This window comes from Prunus mume, unplaced genomic scaffold (genome assembly GCF_029339155.1).
Source record: "Prunus mume cultivar Tortuosa unplaced genomic scaffold, ASM2933915v1 scaffold27, whole genome shotgun sequence".
Classification (NCBI taxonomy): domain Eukaryota; kingdom Viridiplantae; phylum Streptophyta; class Magnoliopsida; order Rosales; family Rosaceae; genus Prunus; species Prunus mume.
Genome location: NW_028296573.1, coordinates 81,571 through 101,144, shown reverse-complemented (window position 1 = coordinate 101,144; position 19,574 = coordinate 81,571). Strand labels below are relative to the sequence as shown.

General features: G+C 36.5%; 1 protein-coding gene across 1 annotated transcript; it reads right to left on the bottom strand.

Annotated features, from left to right (window-relative positions):
• Positions 1-4,448: 4,448 nt before the first annotated feature.
• Positions 4,449-18,200, bottom strand: LOC148914255 (uncharacterized). The gene is given in 12 exon segments (XM_089043779.1): positions 4,449-5,308; positions 5,522-5,608; positions 5,610-5,660; positions 5,727-5,805; positions 6,226-6,461; positions 9,089-9,295; positions 11,241-11,310; positions 11,403-11,647; positions 11,801-11,953; positions 12,759-12,888; positions 14,586-14,825; positions 14,970-18,200. Coding segments are annotated over 12 exon segments (4,263 nt in total). The 5' UTR covers positions 17,546-18,200; the 3' UTR covers positions 4,449-5,119.
• Positions 18,201-19,574: the final 1,374 nt, after the last annotated feature.

Below are 19,574 nucleotides of genomic sequence, written 5' to 3'. Positions count from 1 at the left end.
CGTGCATGTATATCCCATAATTAATTTGAGGATCAACATCAATGTACAACAATAGGCCCATAAAAATGGCCTAAGCTCAATGGGCTAGTCTGAGTGTGATGTTATTTTTTGGGCAATGGATTAGCCCGACCCATATTGTCAGGCCTTAACTTTTAAGCCAATGGGCAACCCGGTTCGGCGTGATAATTAAGTTAACAATAATATGCCGAAATGCCCCATGAATTTTTTCTTTATTTCCGATTTACCCCTACCTTTTTTTTAAAGATAATGAAGTGCTTGAATTAAATTATACACCCAATTTTCCCTCATTGTCCCCATGAATTTTTTCTTTATTTTCAATTTACCCCTACCTTTTTTTTAAAGATAATGAAGTGCTTGAATTAAATTATACACCCAATTTTCCCTCATTGTCAGTTTTGTAGGAATTTTATTCATCTTTCCATCAAATTAGTCACTTGGGAGGCATGTGACGACCTTTGTAAGGGGAGAACCGTGCGTTTAGTATGATGATTTAGTCAAACAGTTTTATTCCTATCATTTCAAGGTGAAGTAGATCTTCAAAACTAAAAGATGTCCAATTGTAGAAGCTTGACTCTCAACCAAGGGAGCCTTTGATATTAGGTATAGAGAATGAACCCTAGATGGAGGTATTTCTGAAACAAAAGAAGCACATTGACATCTCCTAATATTTGGAACAAAACCCTTTCTTTTGTTTCTATAGTGATACTCATAAGGATGGCAATTTCCCCAAGGGTTCGGGTCCCTCCGGTGGTTAGCCCCTAATGAATCGGGTATGAAGGACAAAAAATGGGTACAAAGACAGGGTTGGGGAAATTTTCGGTTTTTGTGTTCGGGGAGGGTCGAGGATGGTATTTCCATCCCCGCATCGTAACCTCCCTATTATGTGCTAGTAGTATGCCCTTAAAGCCAACTAATTATGTAATAGTTAATGTTGAGGACATCTTTTGTAATGACTTATTAAGTTATTTATGGGCAAGATCAGTTGTTTTCAAATCATGATTATTATTCTATATTGAGAAATGTAAAACAACAATAGTCCTAGGAATATGAAAGAGGATATGAGAACTATATTATGAGATTACATACATTGAGACTTTTCATGGTACCTAGTCATATCCTAAAAGTGTTCCTCGTCATAGGATTATCAATTGGGCATTGATCTTCCACTGAGACAAGTACACACAATATCTTCTCTAATTAGAGGATGACAATGTCTTAAGTCATTAAGTGTGGTGACACCAAGATATGTGTAGGTTCTTATAGGGGAATAAGTACACTGAATGCGATCAAAGATATGAGTTCTAGAATGGAAGTCTTTACTGCCATCTCAAACTAGAACTCATAAGTTGCAATGGTACAAACTAATCCTTAGACCTGAACCATCATAGTTGTCTTGTAACTATATTGTTTGTCTTTGAAGGCACTAAACAGCTGTGTCATAGAAAACATAACCAAAGGGGCAAATGAATGTACAACAAGGGATCTCTACTCTCAGTAAGGAGAGAGAATACTCCTAAGATATGATTGATCAAATCTTTGCTCAAAGTAGTGGATAAGATTTGAAAGAAGAAGTCTTCAATCTTACTATGATAATCATATAAGGAATAATTCACATTAAAGTATTTGACATAAGATTCCATAATCTAATAATGTGAATAAGGAGTATTGTTCAAGATAAGGATTCAATTGCACGATCATACCAACTTGAATAGGTTCTTCACTATATCTTATTTAGCTTGGATAACTATGACATGCTACGAAGCGTCAACCATGGTTTGTGGAAGTCCTAAAAGGTTCAATCACAATTGACCTTCACTAGTAGGAAGAATTAAACAATGAGATTTAATTCATAAGTAAACTCATAGAAGTTGAAAGAACCCACTACCTTGCTAGAAGGAACCTACGGATCACACAACGAAAAATGTAATTGGAGGAACATATGAAGAGGAAAGAAACTTGAGATCAAAACTCAAAGGTCAACGGTCAAGTCAAAGGTTAACATGTTTGACCCATGCAATTAACTAAGTCAAACAATTTAGACTATTAATGGGACTTAATGGTTAAGTTATAATTCATAATTAAAAGTTAATTATGAAATTAGTTTTGACATTAGGGTTTTAAATCATTAAGTGTAAAATGTAAAATGCCCAAATACCCATTGGGCCCAAGAACAAGTGTTGTATGACAACACAAATTCATGAGCCCAAAAGAAAGCCCATGAACCCATGGCCAGCCATAGAGGGGGAGAGTCTCCTCTCTTATGTGTCTTATCTATTTAATTCACACTGACATTTTTCTAGTTAGGGTTTTGACCTCCTAAGCTCTTAGGTGTTAGCGTTGAAGGTGAGAATTTTCTCCCTCCATCGTTTGCCAAAAATCAGTCCACAAAGAGGGAGTCTAGCATCTCTATCATCTTGGTTGATGTCCTCACCACCTCCTTTGCATTTGGTGTGGTGAAATAGAGGGCATCTCCTTTGTTGAAGAATCTCTACAACCTTAAGGAAGATAGAAGGCATTTCCTTAGAGCACCTCCACCGCTCAACACAAACCCGGCAATAGGCCCTCTCCCAAAAGCCCAGGTTAGGCCCTCCAGAGCATAGCCTCAAGGCTGGCAAGCCCAAGGCAATTCTTGATTGGGCTCTAGCCAAGGTCATTGACATCATGCGTGGCGTCGGCAAGGTGAAATCAAAATTTTTTTGGCTAAAAAAATTCTGAATTTTTTCCCTATAAATACATAACCATTTTATTCACTTTCCACACCAAATCTACATACAACTCTTCTCCTTCCAATATTTGTTACTCTCCACTCATATTTTTCTACTACTTTCCATTTGTGGAGAAAATCTTATCTGAAATTTGATGGACACGTGGCAACCGAAAATTTAATTATAAAATTTTATCTGAAAATGTTATATTAAATTATAGGTGAGAATTTTATAATAAATAGTGACACGTGGCAATCGAAAATATTATCTGAAAAGCTTATCAAAATTAATGGTTTAAGTATAATTAAAAAAAAAAGGAAATAAAGTAAAATGAATAGTGTTTGCCTTTGCCCTTGCCCTTGCCCTTTGGGGTGGAACCAAAAAAGGCAAGGCTACCACTATTCACATGAATAGTGTCAAACCTTGCCTTGCCTTTGCCTTGCCCATGCCATTTGGGGTGGAGATGCTCTTAAAGATGTTCAAACTTGGCCAAGATAAGCTTCAATGGTATATTCTCATCCTTCTTCCCTTTTTATTTTGTGTATAAAAAGATTAGACCTCAAAGATACATGGGTAAAAATGAAATAGACTTGGCCCAACAAGTTTTAAGTAAAATGCTTTCGCTTTTGATATATGTTTTAGATGTAGTTTTCACATGTATTAGTTTAAACAAATACTCTAAATTTTTAGTATTTTTGTCATATCTAGATTTCTAATTAATAAAAATTCATTTTATTTTTTCTTTAATAGGGTGAGGCCTGGAAACCATTCCCAATGAAGGCAGGGACGGTGAAAAATTGCTTAAAAAATATGGGGATGATAATGGCATAACCATCCTCGATTAGCTCTATTGCCATCCCTGGATAGTTAGTGTTTAAATGGTCATAGCCAAGTGATGCCGCGACATCAAATATGTCAAGCATTGACATATGGTCAGCGTTAGAGTTGTCAGCTCACTGGACAACACCACCAACATATTTCTCCCTTTTAAATTCACCTCCATAGTGAATTTCAATAGTGAAAAGATCAAGATCACCTAAAAAAACACACAAGCATTGACAATAATCAACTATTTGCAGCAAATTACATTTACTACAACCACCTACCAATTGACCCCATTTGATTTTGAACTTATGCACATATTTATTCAAGGCAGAGAAAGGTACAAGCAAGTACATGCCACACACTGACAACTTGGACCACACATGCATTTGAAAAAAAAAATGAGAATCTCTGTCAACTCCTAAAAGGAGAGAAGAAGTCATGTTCAACCGACACACACTGGATCACAAAAGCTTAAACAATTTATAAAAAAAAGGGGAAAAGTGACCACTTATTGTACTTCGGAGAACTTGGGAACATCTTCTATCATTCGGAAGAAAAATATCACTAGACCAAAAGCTAATCAGTTAATTATTCCTATAATTGATGCCCACCCAACTTGGATTAAGGTTTTGGGGAGATAGAGATTGCGGTACGAGACAGATCGGAGTACATGCATAGAAGGCCATCTCACATAATTTAGGCTTTGAATGCTTATTAGTATATGATGCCCATTTGTCGCCAAAACCATACACAAATTTCTCTTATGCTGTGATGAAGAATTTATGAACTCTTTTTAGTCCAATTGTTAGCAAAATCAACCCTGTAAATTCCTCTTGGAAACATCAAAGCTCACATGTACTTTTTACCTACATCCTTTAAATACTTGGGAGGCACAAATTTAAACAGAACATTAAATGTATTGAATTGGGAAAAAAAAATTTAATAAATTTCTTTCAACTTTCCCACCCAGAAATAGTGACTGTACAAAAAAGCCAAAAAAAAATCTTTAAAAAATCCTCCCCGGTGTGTTTGGACCATATATTGTGGCACTAGTTTCCTCAAGCTCAATTATTCTTCAAACAGTATCTGAAGCCAAAGCATGAAAAACACAAATTTCCACCCCTAATTTCTGACTTTAGATCAGACCAAAAAAAAAAAAAATCTGACTAAAAAGTCCTCCAATCCCATTGTGACGTCAATACCCATTACTAGCAAACTGGGAAGACCACTTTCTGGTTTGCGTCTTTGCATATCATCTCTACTGCACACATTCTCCCTCTTTTCTACGCACATACACACATCGAAAAGAAGGCATCACCTCATTTGGGAATTCAGACTACAATTGCCCCACTAAAGCTTGTGACCATCTGTCGAATTTCCAAGCAAACTGCAGCCTTGTTTTTTTTTTTTCCCCTCCTGCGAGTACAATCATGATGTCACTCAAGCCGTTGACGGTCAGGCAGTCACTACCATTCAGATGCTGGGCTGAAACAATTGCAAACATTGGTGGATCCTTGAACTGGAACTACATATTTAGCAACTAAATAAAACCTTCTTCCGACCACATTTCATGAATATCTGCTTGACCATGTTGCTTCTGACCCTCTAGCAGATGAGTTGCCGTAGCTCCATTGTCGCCTACTGCTACTTCTTTCAAATGGGTAATTTTGAACATCTGCAGGCATTCTAGATGTGCTGCTTCCACTGCGTTTCTTTTGTGCATTCCTCATCTCCTCTTCAGCATCATACCTTGAACGCTGCAAAATTAGTAAAATAAACACCAAAATTTCTTTTAAATATTGTCAAAGAGCATGGTATACCAAAGTCTAACAGGAAAAATTCTCTGATAACTCAATTAAAAAGACGGTTGCAATAAATAAAAGTTTGTCATTTTCTACCAAAAGGGTGCTGCACAGAAACTTGTTTATTTGAGACATAAATAAAGCATTATAGCTAAAGTGTCTTGCGACCTTGGTAGGGTCTGAAAGTACTGCATATGCCTCCCCGATCATTTTGAAAAGCCTGTCAGCATCCTTGTGCACTTCTTCTGCTATCTCCCTTCCAAACCCCATCATCACCATTATCGCTCCTTGCAAAGAATTGACCAGCCTATAAAAGAATATGTTAAAGGGTGAATAGCAATAAGCAAGCAATAAATCACAAAATATTACATACCTTGTCAGGATGATGTCTAAGTGCAGCTTTCCGATAGGCCTTCTTAATTTCTGCAGCTGAAACAGATGGTTCGACTCCCCTGCCATTATAACCAAAATAGCTTAAAATGATTGATGCAATTAATTTTACTCAGAATTAACTGTCTGGACTCTGGATTAAAAATCTTTACATTTTTAAGAGAATCATAAAATGCATGTGATGGTATATTTCCTAGATTGCATGGGTTCTTCACTATCTACCAAAAATCCAGGGCATGGAGCATAGCAAAGAGCTTGTTTCAAATAATTAATTAATTATCTTATTCCACAGAATTATTAGATAAAGGTACGTGTCATATTAATTAACAAACATACCGATATGAATGCATAACTACTCAGGCTCCACAAAGTATTTTATTGTATGGTCTGACATCAATCATATATGTTTGATTTGTGCACACATCGTAAGTAGGGGCCAGTTCACAATCATGATGGAAATAAATCAAGACAGATAAACTTACAGAATCAGGTACATATCCAAGGGGATGTCCTTTCTGTCTTCTTCTTCTATTCCAGAAAGACGAAGACGAGCTTGTCTCAAATCGTTTGTGCAGCTAATGGATCTGTCAGATGTTCCACAATGATTGGTTTTTCCCTCTACCTGCTTAGTGAGAAGAGATACAAGTCTCTGAAGATCTCTAGCTGCTTGTCCATAATCTCTGATCATCTCATATAATGTAGCTCGCCTAGAAATAGCCTGTGAAAGTGTAAATACAAGACCATAAAAAGCAAGGTTATAAAACTGCAGATTAGAATATCACTGTATTAGTTTAATCATACAAATGAATATGAAATGCTTCTTAAAAAGAGCATAGCAATCATCTCAGGAAAATATTTGAGAAAAAGGAAACAGATCTAGTCAACCAAAAAAAATTGGAAATAAAAATAATTAGTAATTACAAAATGGGAACACTGACATGACAATACTAAAGGACCCAATCCAAGAAAATAATCATTCCGAAATGCAATAAACCACAAGAAAAGTACTTTTAATTAGTATTGTGAAAGTGCCAACTACTCGAGGACTAACAACTTCATTACATTAGTGCAATCTTCTTGCATTAACACCCAAAACAACCTCATTTCAGGATTAATCCCTCATAGACAAGCAACCAACGCCAAACTAGGCTCAAAGACCAAGGTTTCAGGAGGAAATATCTACAAACCATATTCTAAACTACCAACAATAGTTCTACAACATTCTGAATGTTCAGGTCATTTAGCCCAGCCAGTTGCCATCACATTCGTGGCAGACAGAAGCAGTTTAATCCATATACGTAAGCAAAACGTAACAATGTATAATCTAAGAAAATACATGAGGACACCACGAGCAACACATACCAGGAATCTAAAGTAAATAAAAAATGCAACACTGCAGAAGCTACGCTTTGAGATTGATATTAACCACAGAACCAATAAAAGGGAAGAACTCATTTGGAACTTAAAATTAGAAATTTAAGTTTACAACTGGAGTCAAAAGTGATGCCAAAACTGAACTTATTTAAAATTTTCTTCTTTCATTCTTTATCCAGAAAATCTCTTTTAAGCATAGTCTAATACTCAAATTTAAGATATCTAAAGTTCTCAAAGTTCAACTCAGAAGGACAAGTCTTCATTCTTATCACAGTTTGCACACAAATTGGAAAAGTTCAGAAGACAGAAATCTGAATTTAAACATGTGATTTTTTTAAATTAACAGTGGAATTTAGATGTTTGTGCATCACAATTGACATAGAAAGCAAACAAATATTCTAAGATTTCCTTGAAAATTAGTTAGATAGACATAAAATATCCATTTGCTACATTTCCACAGAAAGAAACCACACAAACACATAAAAATATTATACCACATCAAATACCTAATGCTCCCCACAAACAAGTAGGAAACCTGTGTGACTATGTAGAACAAAGGAAATATAAATTGATTAGAATACTAGTATGCTTATGACCTGAAGAAGACTACTAATTTATTTGTACAAAACATGTGTCAGTTACCAAAGAGTGTTATCAACCAAACAAGATACAAAACCAGCCCTTCCTTTTACCAAAGGAAAATGTAATAAATAAATAATCACAAAACGTCCCTGAGGTTTACGAAACCATCAGATTTCGTCCTTTATGTTTTTTGGTGTCATTTGTGGTCCTTAAGGTTAAAACGTGTGCTCACAAATAGTCCTTGCCGTCAGGTTCCATCCAAGAATCTATTAAATTTATGACGTGGCACACATGTGGGTCTCACATATCCAATGATATGACGCCACATGGATTAAATAAATAAAAATTTTGAAACTTATAAAAAAATTTAAAAAACTTAAAAGAAAAGAACATATTAAAAAAATAAAAAAAATAAAAAGCAAAATCACCATCATCTTCTCCATCGCACTAAACCCCAACCCCCACCTTCTCCTCGCTCCCACCCATATCTCCTCTCTCTCCCTCTCAGACCTCCAACAGCCGCACCCTAACCTCACCCACCCTCCTCCTTTTCTCTCCCTCTGTCTCTCTTTGTTTGACAGCAACCACCTAAACTCCACCCACCCCACCACCAACCCCCAACCTCTCTCTTTCTCTCTCCAACCAAACCCAGACAACCACAAAGCCCACCCAACCCACTCCAGATTTGGCCTTTACTAACCACCATCTCCTCCGGTGAAGGCCTCGACTCTACCGATGACTCCGAAGAAGGCAGCAGCAAAATAGAATCGAGTACCAAAATTTTATCCCCTAAAATTCACAAAGAAGCAAGAATTCATGTAATTTCTCCCCATTTTTGTATTATATAAATAACTACAACATCCAATGTTGGTCTTTGGTTGTGGAGATTAGACGGGCAGTGGGTGAGGGGGAGTTTGTGGCATATCAAGGTTCAGTTGCCTGTTGTGGGTGTTGATTTGGGATAGCTGGTTGGGATATGGAGGAGGCTGGATGTGGGGGTTTGGTGCAATGGAGGAGGTGGTGAATTTTTTTTTTTTTTTTTTTGGTTTATAATTTTTTGAAGTTTTTTTTAATGGATAATAATTTCAAATTATTTTTTAAAATGTATTTTTTATTTAATCCACGTGGCATCATATTATTGGATATGTGAGACCCACATATGTGCCACATCATCATTTTAACAGATTTTTGGACGGAATCTGACAGCAAGGACTATTTGTGAGCACACTTATTAACCTTAAGGACCACAAATGACACAAAAAAAAATAAAGGACACAATCTGATAGTTTCACAAACCTTAGGGACGTTTTGTGATAAAAAGCCAATAAATAAAATCATCAGTAATGTCATATCAAACAGCCATTAAGAAAACTTCAGTTTTGAGCAAACCTTTTGATAATTTCCATCAAGAGCTATAGCTAGACTGCAATCAGCAATAGCATCAGTCATTTGGCCCAACGCTTTGTACGCAGCAGCACGATTGCAGAAACAAACAGCTGTAAATGGACGTGATTCCACATTACATGACAAAGCAGCAGTATAATGCTCAACTGCTTCGGTATGCCTTCCAGCCTGAAATGCTTCATTCCCTGCAGCCTGTGATGAAGAGTAACAAAGATATCATGATATACATAAGCAGCATGCATATATAGTATAAAAACGTACTTCACTAAAAAAGAAATAAACAGTACAGAGGACATGCTGTCCCCTATATATGGAATAGATGCATACCTAGCAGATGCAATGGAGCATTTCGCACTTCAATTAAACAGTTTAATGATAAACAGATTTAACGCATCAAACATTAGAAAAATATACTAGTAGAGAATGAAGAATGGCGAGTATAACTAAAATTTGAAAAAGTAAAATTGTTAGAGACAACTAGAAAGTACTACATATCTCAAGGACAAAGAATGTAGCAGACATCATAGCAAGTGCTAAGCATTTGAGAAAATTATCTGCTAAGGATAACCAATGAGGTTTGAGAAAAGGGTTTCGAAGTGGAAAAGGCAGTGTTTGTCTATAGGAGGGAATATGACATTCTTAAGAGAGTGTCTTTATTTGTATTTATACATTATGCGAAAAAACAGCTGGAGAGGATCCTGCAGATCATTTTTTAGTCTGGGATGGGGGATTTGTTCAAATATTACTTACTCAATTGTGATATCACACGTCCAAATAGAAAGGGTTTGTAGAATGGATATTTAATTTTACTTATGAGGTCAAATATTACTTAGTCAAGGACAGATATATCAGTGGAAATATTGATACAATTTACAAAAACTACGGATATTTAAAGGCACCTTTAGGAAATGCTAAATTCTTTGTCAAAAAAATTTAAAAGCAATTCCATTTAATTTATTGGGTGAGGTATTGCTATGATTGTTATGTGACTTTTGTTTGTGCAGTTAGTTTTTGTAGTTCCCATTTCTAAGTTGGAAAACTTTTCTGTCTTTCCTTCTACCTATAACCAACTTCGTTAAAACAATAAAAAGGTCATATTTCATGAGTCGATTTTACAAAACAACTCTCTGTTTTTTGTAAAGTTGCCTGTATTTGTTAATTTTATGGTAGCCCTATTTCATATGTCTAATCATTGGAAGTTTTTTATGAAAAACACAAGTATTTATAAAAATCTAAGAAATTAATGTGCAAAAATAGTGGACAACCTATCCACTGGAGCAAATATAAAACTATAATCAAACAAATACTGTAAAACCAAAAACCATCCGAACACATCTTAGAACAACTAAGCCAGAAAAAGAAAAATTAAGCGGCTGCCACCTTCCAATTTCCATGAAGATGGGTAGAGATGACTCAAAAAAAAAAATTAGAAAAGAGATGACTCAAAATTAACCTACTAAGAAATGTTTGCACCAGGATTCTGGACAATGAAAGCTGAAACTCCATAAAGACATAGAAAAGGTGCACAGAAAGGTGACCCCCCTATCCACCCTCACACCCCATTCCCCACCACTTCACGAAGATACAGATAGGAAATATTAATATGCTGTAATGTCTTTCCAAGGGCATCTACTCATACGTTTGACCACACTTCCCGTATTTACTTGGTTGTGATGGAAGCATACTAGTAGCAATTCCAAAAGGAACCCCCATCACAACTTCCCAAGGAGGCGTTTTCTTTTATCCAAGTTGCCTGTTCCTACACCACTCTTTTCTAGTAAACAAGAAGCAACTACCAACCTCACCAAATAATCCCTTTTCCCGTCCCCCACTGCCTCCCGCAGGAAATCTCTCACTAATTTCTCCAATCTATCCCACACTCTTCGGGATTCTAAAGACAAATAGGTAATATATTTGAATGTTTATAAAAACCATAAAATAAAAAATAAATAAATTGCACCTAATCTCCTCTCCAGTTTTGAGCTTTTGAATATCAAACGTCTTCTACGTAACCATGCTGGTACCTCTATCATGACTCATGACAATAGAAACACATTGGCTTTGTACATTTCATGATATGCATATAGAAATACACAATTGAGAGCACTATATAGAAATATGGCACAGATTGACATACCTTATGAGATAAAAGTTCACGTACAGTGAGAACAAGGGGTACAGATGATTCCAAAGTTTTTCTCCAATTCCTGGATATTCTAATTAGTGTTAGGAGCTGCAAGCACCAAAAGCAGTAATCTTTAATATAATTAAACATGTACAAATCTGGTCTGTAAGTTACCTGTATGTGGACATCTTTTCATCTTGTTTCTCTAGTGAAGCAAGACCCTCCTCAAGTTTCCCTAGATGAAAATATGATTTAAAAATCACACGGCACCGCCAGAGTCGGAAGTAAAAGTATTTGGAAAGTTCAGAACCATCTGAAGAAAGGGCCTGGTAATTAGTATCTATTGAAGGGTTGTTCTTTTCAGCGGAACCAAGGGTCTGCTCGCACAGCTCAATCACCTCTTCATACCTCCGCATCTGCTAGGGAATACAGAAGTCAACCCACAACTGAGTGAAAACCATTCTGAGCTTCTGGAAATGCTTAAAGTATACAGTATAACTGACTTTTAAACCACTGAATAAAGATTTACAGTATCACAAAAACAATATTAGAAAGAAAAGAAAAACACTAACCATGAAAAGAGCCTCCGCTTTCATTTCAAGTAATTTTTCTGAGCTAGGGCTCATTACCAAGCCTTCAGCAATAAGTTCCAAAGCTCTCTCTGCATTGGTAGATATCTTCCATTGTAAAAGTTCAGCTGAAAGATTCAGGCATTCAGACACTTTCTGCAAGCAATTAAAAACTCTAATCAGTTTTTCTACAAACTCCTCTGCATAATGTTTCAGATATTGATATATGTATGTGTATATATGTGTGTGTATATATATATACACACACACACATATAGAGTCCCTTTCTATTGAGGGATCCCTGAAATAATCTTATTTGAGAGACACCTTGTGGGGCCCAAAACTGCCCCAAAATAAATACATTCTAATCCCAAAAGAAACTCCAAACCCAAATTTTAATCTCTCGAAAACCCCATAAAGGCTAATAATACAAGTCTTTATCCAATAAACAGCCTTTACAAATCCCTTAGTGAGACCTCCCTGACCACACTCGCTCAGCACCAAGTCTTTATCAACCATGAGTAATAATAATTTTGTGCATATTTAAAATCTACAATGTCTTCAGACTAAATGAACTTCAGATGAAAAGAAATGATTTAATTAGAAACACAGATTAAGACCCCACCTTCAATCCTTTTTTCTTTTTTCTTTTTCTCCTGTCCTTTGCCCCTTATGAGCCAAAAGAGGGATTTGATAATCAGAAATTCAATATTTCTTCTTGCCCCAATCACCCTACAGAATCATGTGATGGGCAACTTAAACTACTGCTCAGAAGACGCGAAGTGTTACACCGTTTCCAGAGTTTGACCAATTTCATGTGCACAATGTACAATTTTGAATTAATTAGTTTATGATTAAGTGATGTTAGAGAAGGACCATTGTTTTCCCACAAAAAAAAAAAAAAAAACCTTATGAGACGATCTGGCTTGTATATGATATAAAATCAAATAAATTACAGTACCTGTGCTTTTTGTAAGCCATCAGAGGCTTCTACTGCAATCTTTCGGTCCACGCAGAGATCATTTGCCAACTGCAGGCACCTCCTAAAATGTTGTGAAGCATCTTCAACTTCCCCAAGGGCAAGATAACAGCTTTAAGAATTTTAACAAGAAATAAAATTAGGGAATGCATGTTATTTGACATTAAAAGCAATTAAGACTGTGGATACTTCCTATGCCACAGCTCGGAAATCAAAGAACCAATGCGCATTCAATAGGAAATAAAAAAAATGCATAATTACAAAACTAGCAGAATAACAGACGTGCACGGAAATTTTGAGGAGTGGAATTTTGAGGACCAGAAAAATATCTTACTTGGATTCAGACAATCCAAGAACAACTGCACAATATTGCACATGTACTGATAACTAACAAAAATCTAACAATCCATTATGCTCAAAATTAACCAAGAAAATTATAGCAAATTGTTTACATATTTTCATACGAACAACAAGCTTTATTATTGAAAATGAATAAAAATACAAGTACGTTATCAAAATAAGATGATACAAGTTCATAACATGTTTTATAGGTTTAAGTTCAGATACCTCTTTTTTAATGAAATGAAAGAAACTTCTATCAATAAACTTGTGCAATTAAAGGTTACCAAATAAGATGACACAAGTTAACATGTTTTTATAGGTTTAATTGCACAAACGCCCCTTTTCTAATGAAACGAAATATACTTTTATTAATACCACTGGCCCTTTAAGAGCACCATGCCAGCCTGCAGACCAAAAATAAAAGACAAAACAGGCCAGCTAATCAAGCTCAGACCATTTTTAAAGGCCTATCCCTTGACATTACTTAGTTCATCTAAAAGGATTTGCTTTTGGGAATTTACGCATTTAGGTGTCCTGACTTTAGTGAATACTGACAAAACATACAACGTTGTGGACAAGAAGTCCAGTTAGAAAACATACAGGATACAAAAAATGAGAACAGACAGGCCTCTAAAATCACATATAGAACAATTTGGACCCCAGATAGGTGTGATGGCGACCCTTGATACTGAGACTGAAAATCAAGATGAGTAAAGTGAAAAAAAAAAGTTAAGCCCTTGGGTTTAGCCCAAGTGGTGAGGGAGGGAGGGGTAATTGGTTAAAATTAGAATAGGTTCAAGGTTCCATCCCAAACAAAGTAACCAACAAAAAAAGTGAAAAAGTGATTTCCATGCCACTAATTGATTACATATAGAAGGGAAATTTTATCATGTCAACAGTCTGGCATGTTATGTTGCAGAGTATCAATCCTAATCCATCATTACACGGAATCTTGTTTAAATGTGTGGTCCACATTGACAAATCTGATGTAAGAAAACATTTCCCACATAAACCAAAAACTACTTTAGTTCTATAAGGTTATGTAGTCTTTTTCAAAAGTTTATGTCCAATTGACTTTCGTTGTGATGTGCCTTAAATTTTAAGGTTACTACGTAGCGTTTTTGGTCCCATTAGCACATCAAGGTTAGCACTTGCACTTCAATGGCTTTTTGTTTCTTATCCTATGAGGATTCCTATTCCTTACAGGGTTTGGCCTGTCATGAGTAGTATATAATAGGCACATGAGGTTCTTATTTGTTGTTGAAGAATGTTAGAGAGAATAACTATGAAGAGTTTTGATAATCTTCTCATCTTTGGTTTAGTGTTTGTCCTTTGCCCTTTTGTGAGAGATTGCTTTGGGTGTTTTGGGATTTTGGATTTGTGAGAATTAAATAAGTTTGCATTAGCATAGAACTTCATACTGGAAAGTCAAAAGAAAATATCAAATAGTAAGAAGCAAATACTTACTTGGCAGCTCTAAGCTGCGCCTTGAGGAAGTTGGGATCAATTCCTGCAGCCATCATACAGTCCCCAAGTGCATCTCTCAATCTTCCAAGAGTCATACGTGTTGCTGCACGGTTGCTATAGCACAGCATCAATGCCCTAAGGCAGCTTCTAGATGTCTCATTTCTAGAAATGCAATTCAACCCTTTCGTATAGCAGTCCTCAGCTTTAGACGGATCCCCATTACAGTATGCTTGGTTTCCCCTGATATATTCACATTCAACAAAAGAAAGCTGATCTTTAGCCAGGGTTATATTACTCCACATAGAGGTCCAAGTATAACTCAAAGGAATCATACGACGAATTTTAAGCACAGACAAAAATGATCATTTGATTATAAGTTCTAACCTTAGTCTCCACTTTTCACATGCTTCCTGAGCTGCAGCTGTTTCAGCGGATGGAGAACCAGATTCTTGCTTTATCTCCTTTTCCTTACAGACCCCAGAATTATCTCCATATTTATGTTGTGGGATAGACAAGTCTATTTTTTGAGAACGTCTAGGTGACATAAGTACTGAAGCACCAGGATACGGAAAAAAATTTGCAGAGGATGATGCATATGGAACCTTAACATTTGGAACCATAACATTGGTATCCTGACCTTCCTTTACCAAATTTTTCTTTTTGTGGAGGCGTTTTGATGCAGATAATTGACTTTGAGCAGCAGAAGAGGCAGCAAAGGTAAAGTTAGACCGAGTTCTATCTTCCGAAGTTGAAGGAAAGCCAAAGTGTATCCTGGCATCAATATCATGTCTTTCCATGTTTGAGCTCGAACTGGCTTCAGTTTCTGCTGCGGTAAGGGAGTTATCCCCACTAAAGTCTACCTCCTCAGCAGCAGACTTAAAGCTTTCAGTTTCAACCTCAGAAACGGATCCTTCAAGGGTGCCTTCAACATCAACCCTTCCATCCAAACCGTACTCAAAAGTGTCCGCTCTTGTTTCTCTGCTTGTTGCATCAACTTCATTTATATCCAGACGTCCTGTTGCCATAGCCAGATCTTCATCAATAGGATCATTTGAAACTGTTGGTACTGAATCAGCTGCCGAATGGTTGTTCAGTATACTAAATGACTCACCAGATGCCACAGAATTTTCTTTTGCACACTGGTTATCAGCTAATGTTTCTTGATACGGGGAAACATCCATTGGTGAATAGGATGCAGAGGCCTCAACATTTTCCTGAGAACTGCCTTCCCTTGAAACAAAATCATGCCTAGGGCCCAGATGGGCTGAGCTAGAACGTCTTGGTTTTCCGGTTGTTTTTTTCTTTCTAGTGTCCCTAAATGATTCCCTCCTTGCGTCGGATTCTAGTTTCTTATTTATGCCAGAAAACAGGTTTGCTTTGGGATTTGGTGTTTTAAATTCTACAGAGTGTCCGCCTAAACCATCTTGCTTGCTTGTAAAGTAAAACTCATCCCTCTTCTCAGGTCTGTCAACAGCAGGCATTTCAGAAGTGCCTCCAACTGGTTCAAAATGAATGCCACCAGATGGAGTGGTTCCGCATGATTTGGCCTCATCTTTTGGTTGGTCTGACGAAAAATCACAACCACCTGCATTCCTGCCCTGCATTGCCACCTGAAAAGGGAACTCTCTTGGTATTGGTTTATCAAGATTGTGAAATAACTTGTCACCACAATTTCCAGTTTCCACACGTTTTATAGATGTTTGATGCGACGGAGTCCCTGCATGTGATTGAGTAGAGTCTCCAGCCCTATTTCCCAGACTCAGCTTCTCCATCTTTCTCGACAGAAGAGTTCCTTTTCTTCCATCAAAAGTATCACCAACAGTAGTACCACTTGTAAAGGCTGGATTGTCTCTGTCACTCATATCTGCATAGTCCTTTATGTTCAAATTCTTCATCAAATCTGGAAGTATATTTTCCGAGCTTCCAGAAAATGAATAGCTATCCTTTTTACTATTTCCAAAGGCAAACTTATACACACAATCGGCATTAGGTGTGTCAGTACTGCGATCCAGCTGCACAGTCTCTTTAATGTTCAACTTCTTCAACTCATTTGGGAGTTCCGATTCCAGGTTTTGGCCCAAAGAACCACCCACATTGTCATTATTCCCCAGACCAAACTTGGTCTTGTCAGTTGCAGTTACATTAAACTTTACATCCTTACCTTTCTCAACAGATTCAGCGTTCTCGGGACCTTCAATGTTCAACTTCATCATATCCTCGGGAAGCTTTGACCCAATGCTTTCATCAATACTAGAATTCTTCCTATAACCATTACCAAAGACGAAACCACCTTTATCCAACACCGCAGCTGAACTCGAACTCACCCTACTTCTTGCATTAAAACTGAAAGCACCCTCTTTGGTATTCAGAAACTCATTGCCACTCCCGATTTTCAAATTCCTCATTTCATCAATCACTCCTTTCCTCAAACTCGCATTAGAATCCCATTTCCCCGAATTTGCATTCGAATCACTCCTATTGGCCCCGAACATTTTTCCTTCATTCCCACTCTTAGGGGTCCCAAATTCCCCAGAGACTGAAGTCTCCGTTTCTAACCCGGATGGGACTGGAATTGAACTCTCCAAATTGGTTCGAAACGGATTGAATCCAGGACGAAACCCAGTTTCTGGGGACTCTGGGGGTTTAAAATTCTGAGCATTCAAGCCTCTTCTCACCTTCACAAATCTCGGTCTCGCAAGACCGGACCCCTGCCGCGAAAGGGACGAGGTATTGAAGCCAAAATTGGAGTTTATGTCGTTAGAATTCGAAAAACCAGAAGTTACATCACCAGCATTTGATGGGTTCATGGTGTGGGACAAGCTTTGATATTGCTCGGATTGATTTTGCAACGAGAACCCAGAAAAGTCGAACGAGAAAGGGTGAGAAATCTGACCGTTATTGAGGTTTTGGTGTTGTTGGGTGTGCGCCGGAGCTCTGGTCTCTAGCAACGGCGACGACATGTCAACGTGGGAGTCATCAAATCATACGGTTGCGGATTGAAGATCGTGGTGTTGATCAAACCCTGGTTCTGATCAGCAAAAATGCAAAATGTTATATATACAAAAATTTGGAAGATATTGGAAATTGATTTGGGTATATATGTGTATGATTAGAAGGTCAAGGTTTTGCGTTTTTGCGTGGATGCGAGGTATAGTTGTATGCCTTCGATTATAAGAAACAGAGAGCAAATGGAGGTTATTTTCATTTCACGGATTGCAGCACGGGTTCTTGCGTCTATCTCTATGATCCTCTCATGGCTTTTTCAAAAAAAAAGTTCACCTTTGTTTTCATTACTCTGCTTTGTTTTCCTTTCATTTCCTTTTTTGGACTCTTTTCTCTTTCCTTCTTCTATTTTTGAGTAAATCTTTATTTTTCTTTTCATCCATTTCCGTGAGGAAAATAAAAATAGAATTTGGATAAAAGTTCAATTTTTTATTTTAAAATTGACATGCATCAATTTAGGGCTAGAATTTTAAATCGAAATACTGCCAAATCGACCGAACCGATTCAAATCGAACCAATTGCTTAATTGTTTGATACCGCCCTTCACCAGTTTGGTTTTCGATTTGATTTTTCAAAATCATCGGTACGACCAAACCGAACCAACAATTATTAAAAAGGCGGTATATTGATAAGGTTTGTGTAAAGGGGATTCCAACCTTGACCACCAACTTGAAATACAGCAACTCCACCACCACTATAGTAACATCACGTTGTTTTCATAAAATGAATATATTTAAGGGCTTTTCAATGCCCATTGAAATTAAAAATATATTATATTATATTTAGGATTTCTTTCCAAATTAACCCCAGCGTCTTATCTCTCGTCATTCGTCATCTCCCCTCTCTCTTCTTCTTCTTTGCCTATCTTCTTCTTCATCTTCTTCTTCTTTTTCTTGAGGCGGCATTTTTTATTGACAATTCGAATTATCGACCAAACCGAACCAAATCGAACTAACCAAATAGAACCATACCAAAACGGCCCATTCAATTTTTTCCTTCATTTTCTCCATTTTGACAACAAAACCGCCCAATTTTGGTTCAGCTCATGGTTTTATTCATCCACCATCAGTTCAAATCGAAGTTGGAGTCATGACGTTTGAAACCCTTGACCTTCAATCTCTTATGTTTAACATTTTACCAATCTCTTATGTTTAGCATTTTACCGCTAAACTAATAGTTTTCTTGTGCAAAGTTTATATAACAAATATATTTAAGGGTTATTCATTAGATAAAAATAGGGAGCTTTAGTAATATACCTAAAATATGGGCTGAAATTATAAAAAAATCCCACATAAAATACACTTTAGAAACACACCCAAAACCTATTTACTAAATAAGAAATGAGTGTTGAAATTCCTATAAATTACATCTCTACCATTGATTAACTTAAAATAAGCCCAACACAAAAAACTCAAAAAGAACCCAAAACAAGCCCAACCCAAAATTTTTAAAAACACCCAAACTAAAAAAAAATCGTGAAAATCAAGAAGTTGTCCTTACGACCCTTCTCCACTTTGAACCTCTGTACACTGTTAATACCATGTGATACAAACACATTGTTAATACCATGTAATAGAAGTACATTGTTAATAACATGTGATAGAAGTACATTATTAATATAATTTCATAGAAGTACATTGTTAATACGATGTTATAGAAGTATACTGTTAATATCATATGATAGAAGTACATTGTTAATACCATTTTATAAAAGTACATTGTTAATACCATTTCATACAAAAAATTTAAAAAAACTATAACACCCCAGCAAGACATCCGATATCTTTTGCAGAAATCACCTCCAATTATTCATAGTTTCACTACATATAATCGCAAAGGCAAAAGGAAATATCTTTACAAAAAGAAAAAAAAATACACTGTTAATACTACGTCATAGAAGTACACTGTTAATACTATGTCATAGAAATCAACTCGAGTTGCAGAGTATGAACATTTATTATACAGTTCATACCACTTACTGGAAGT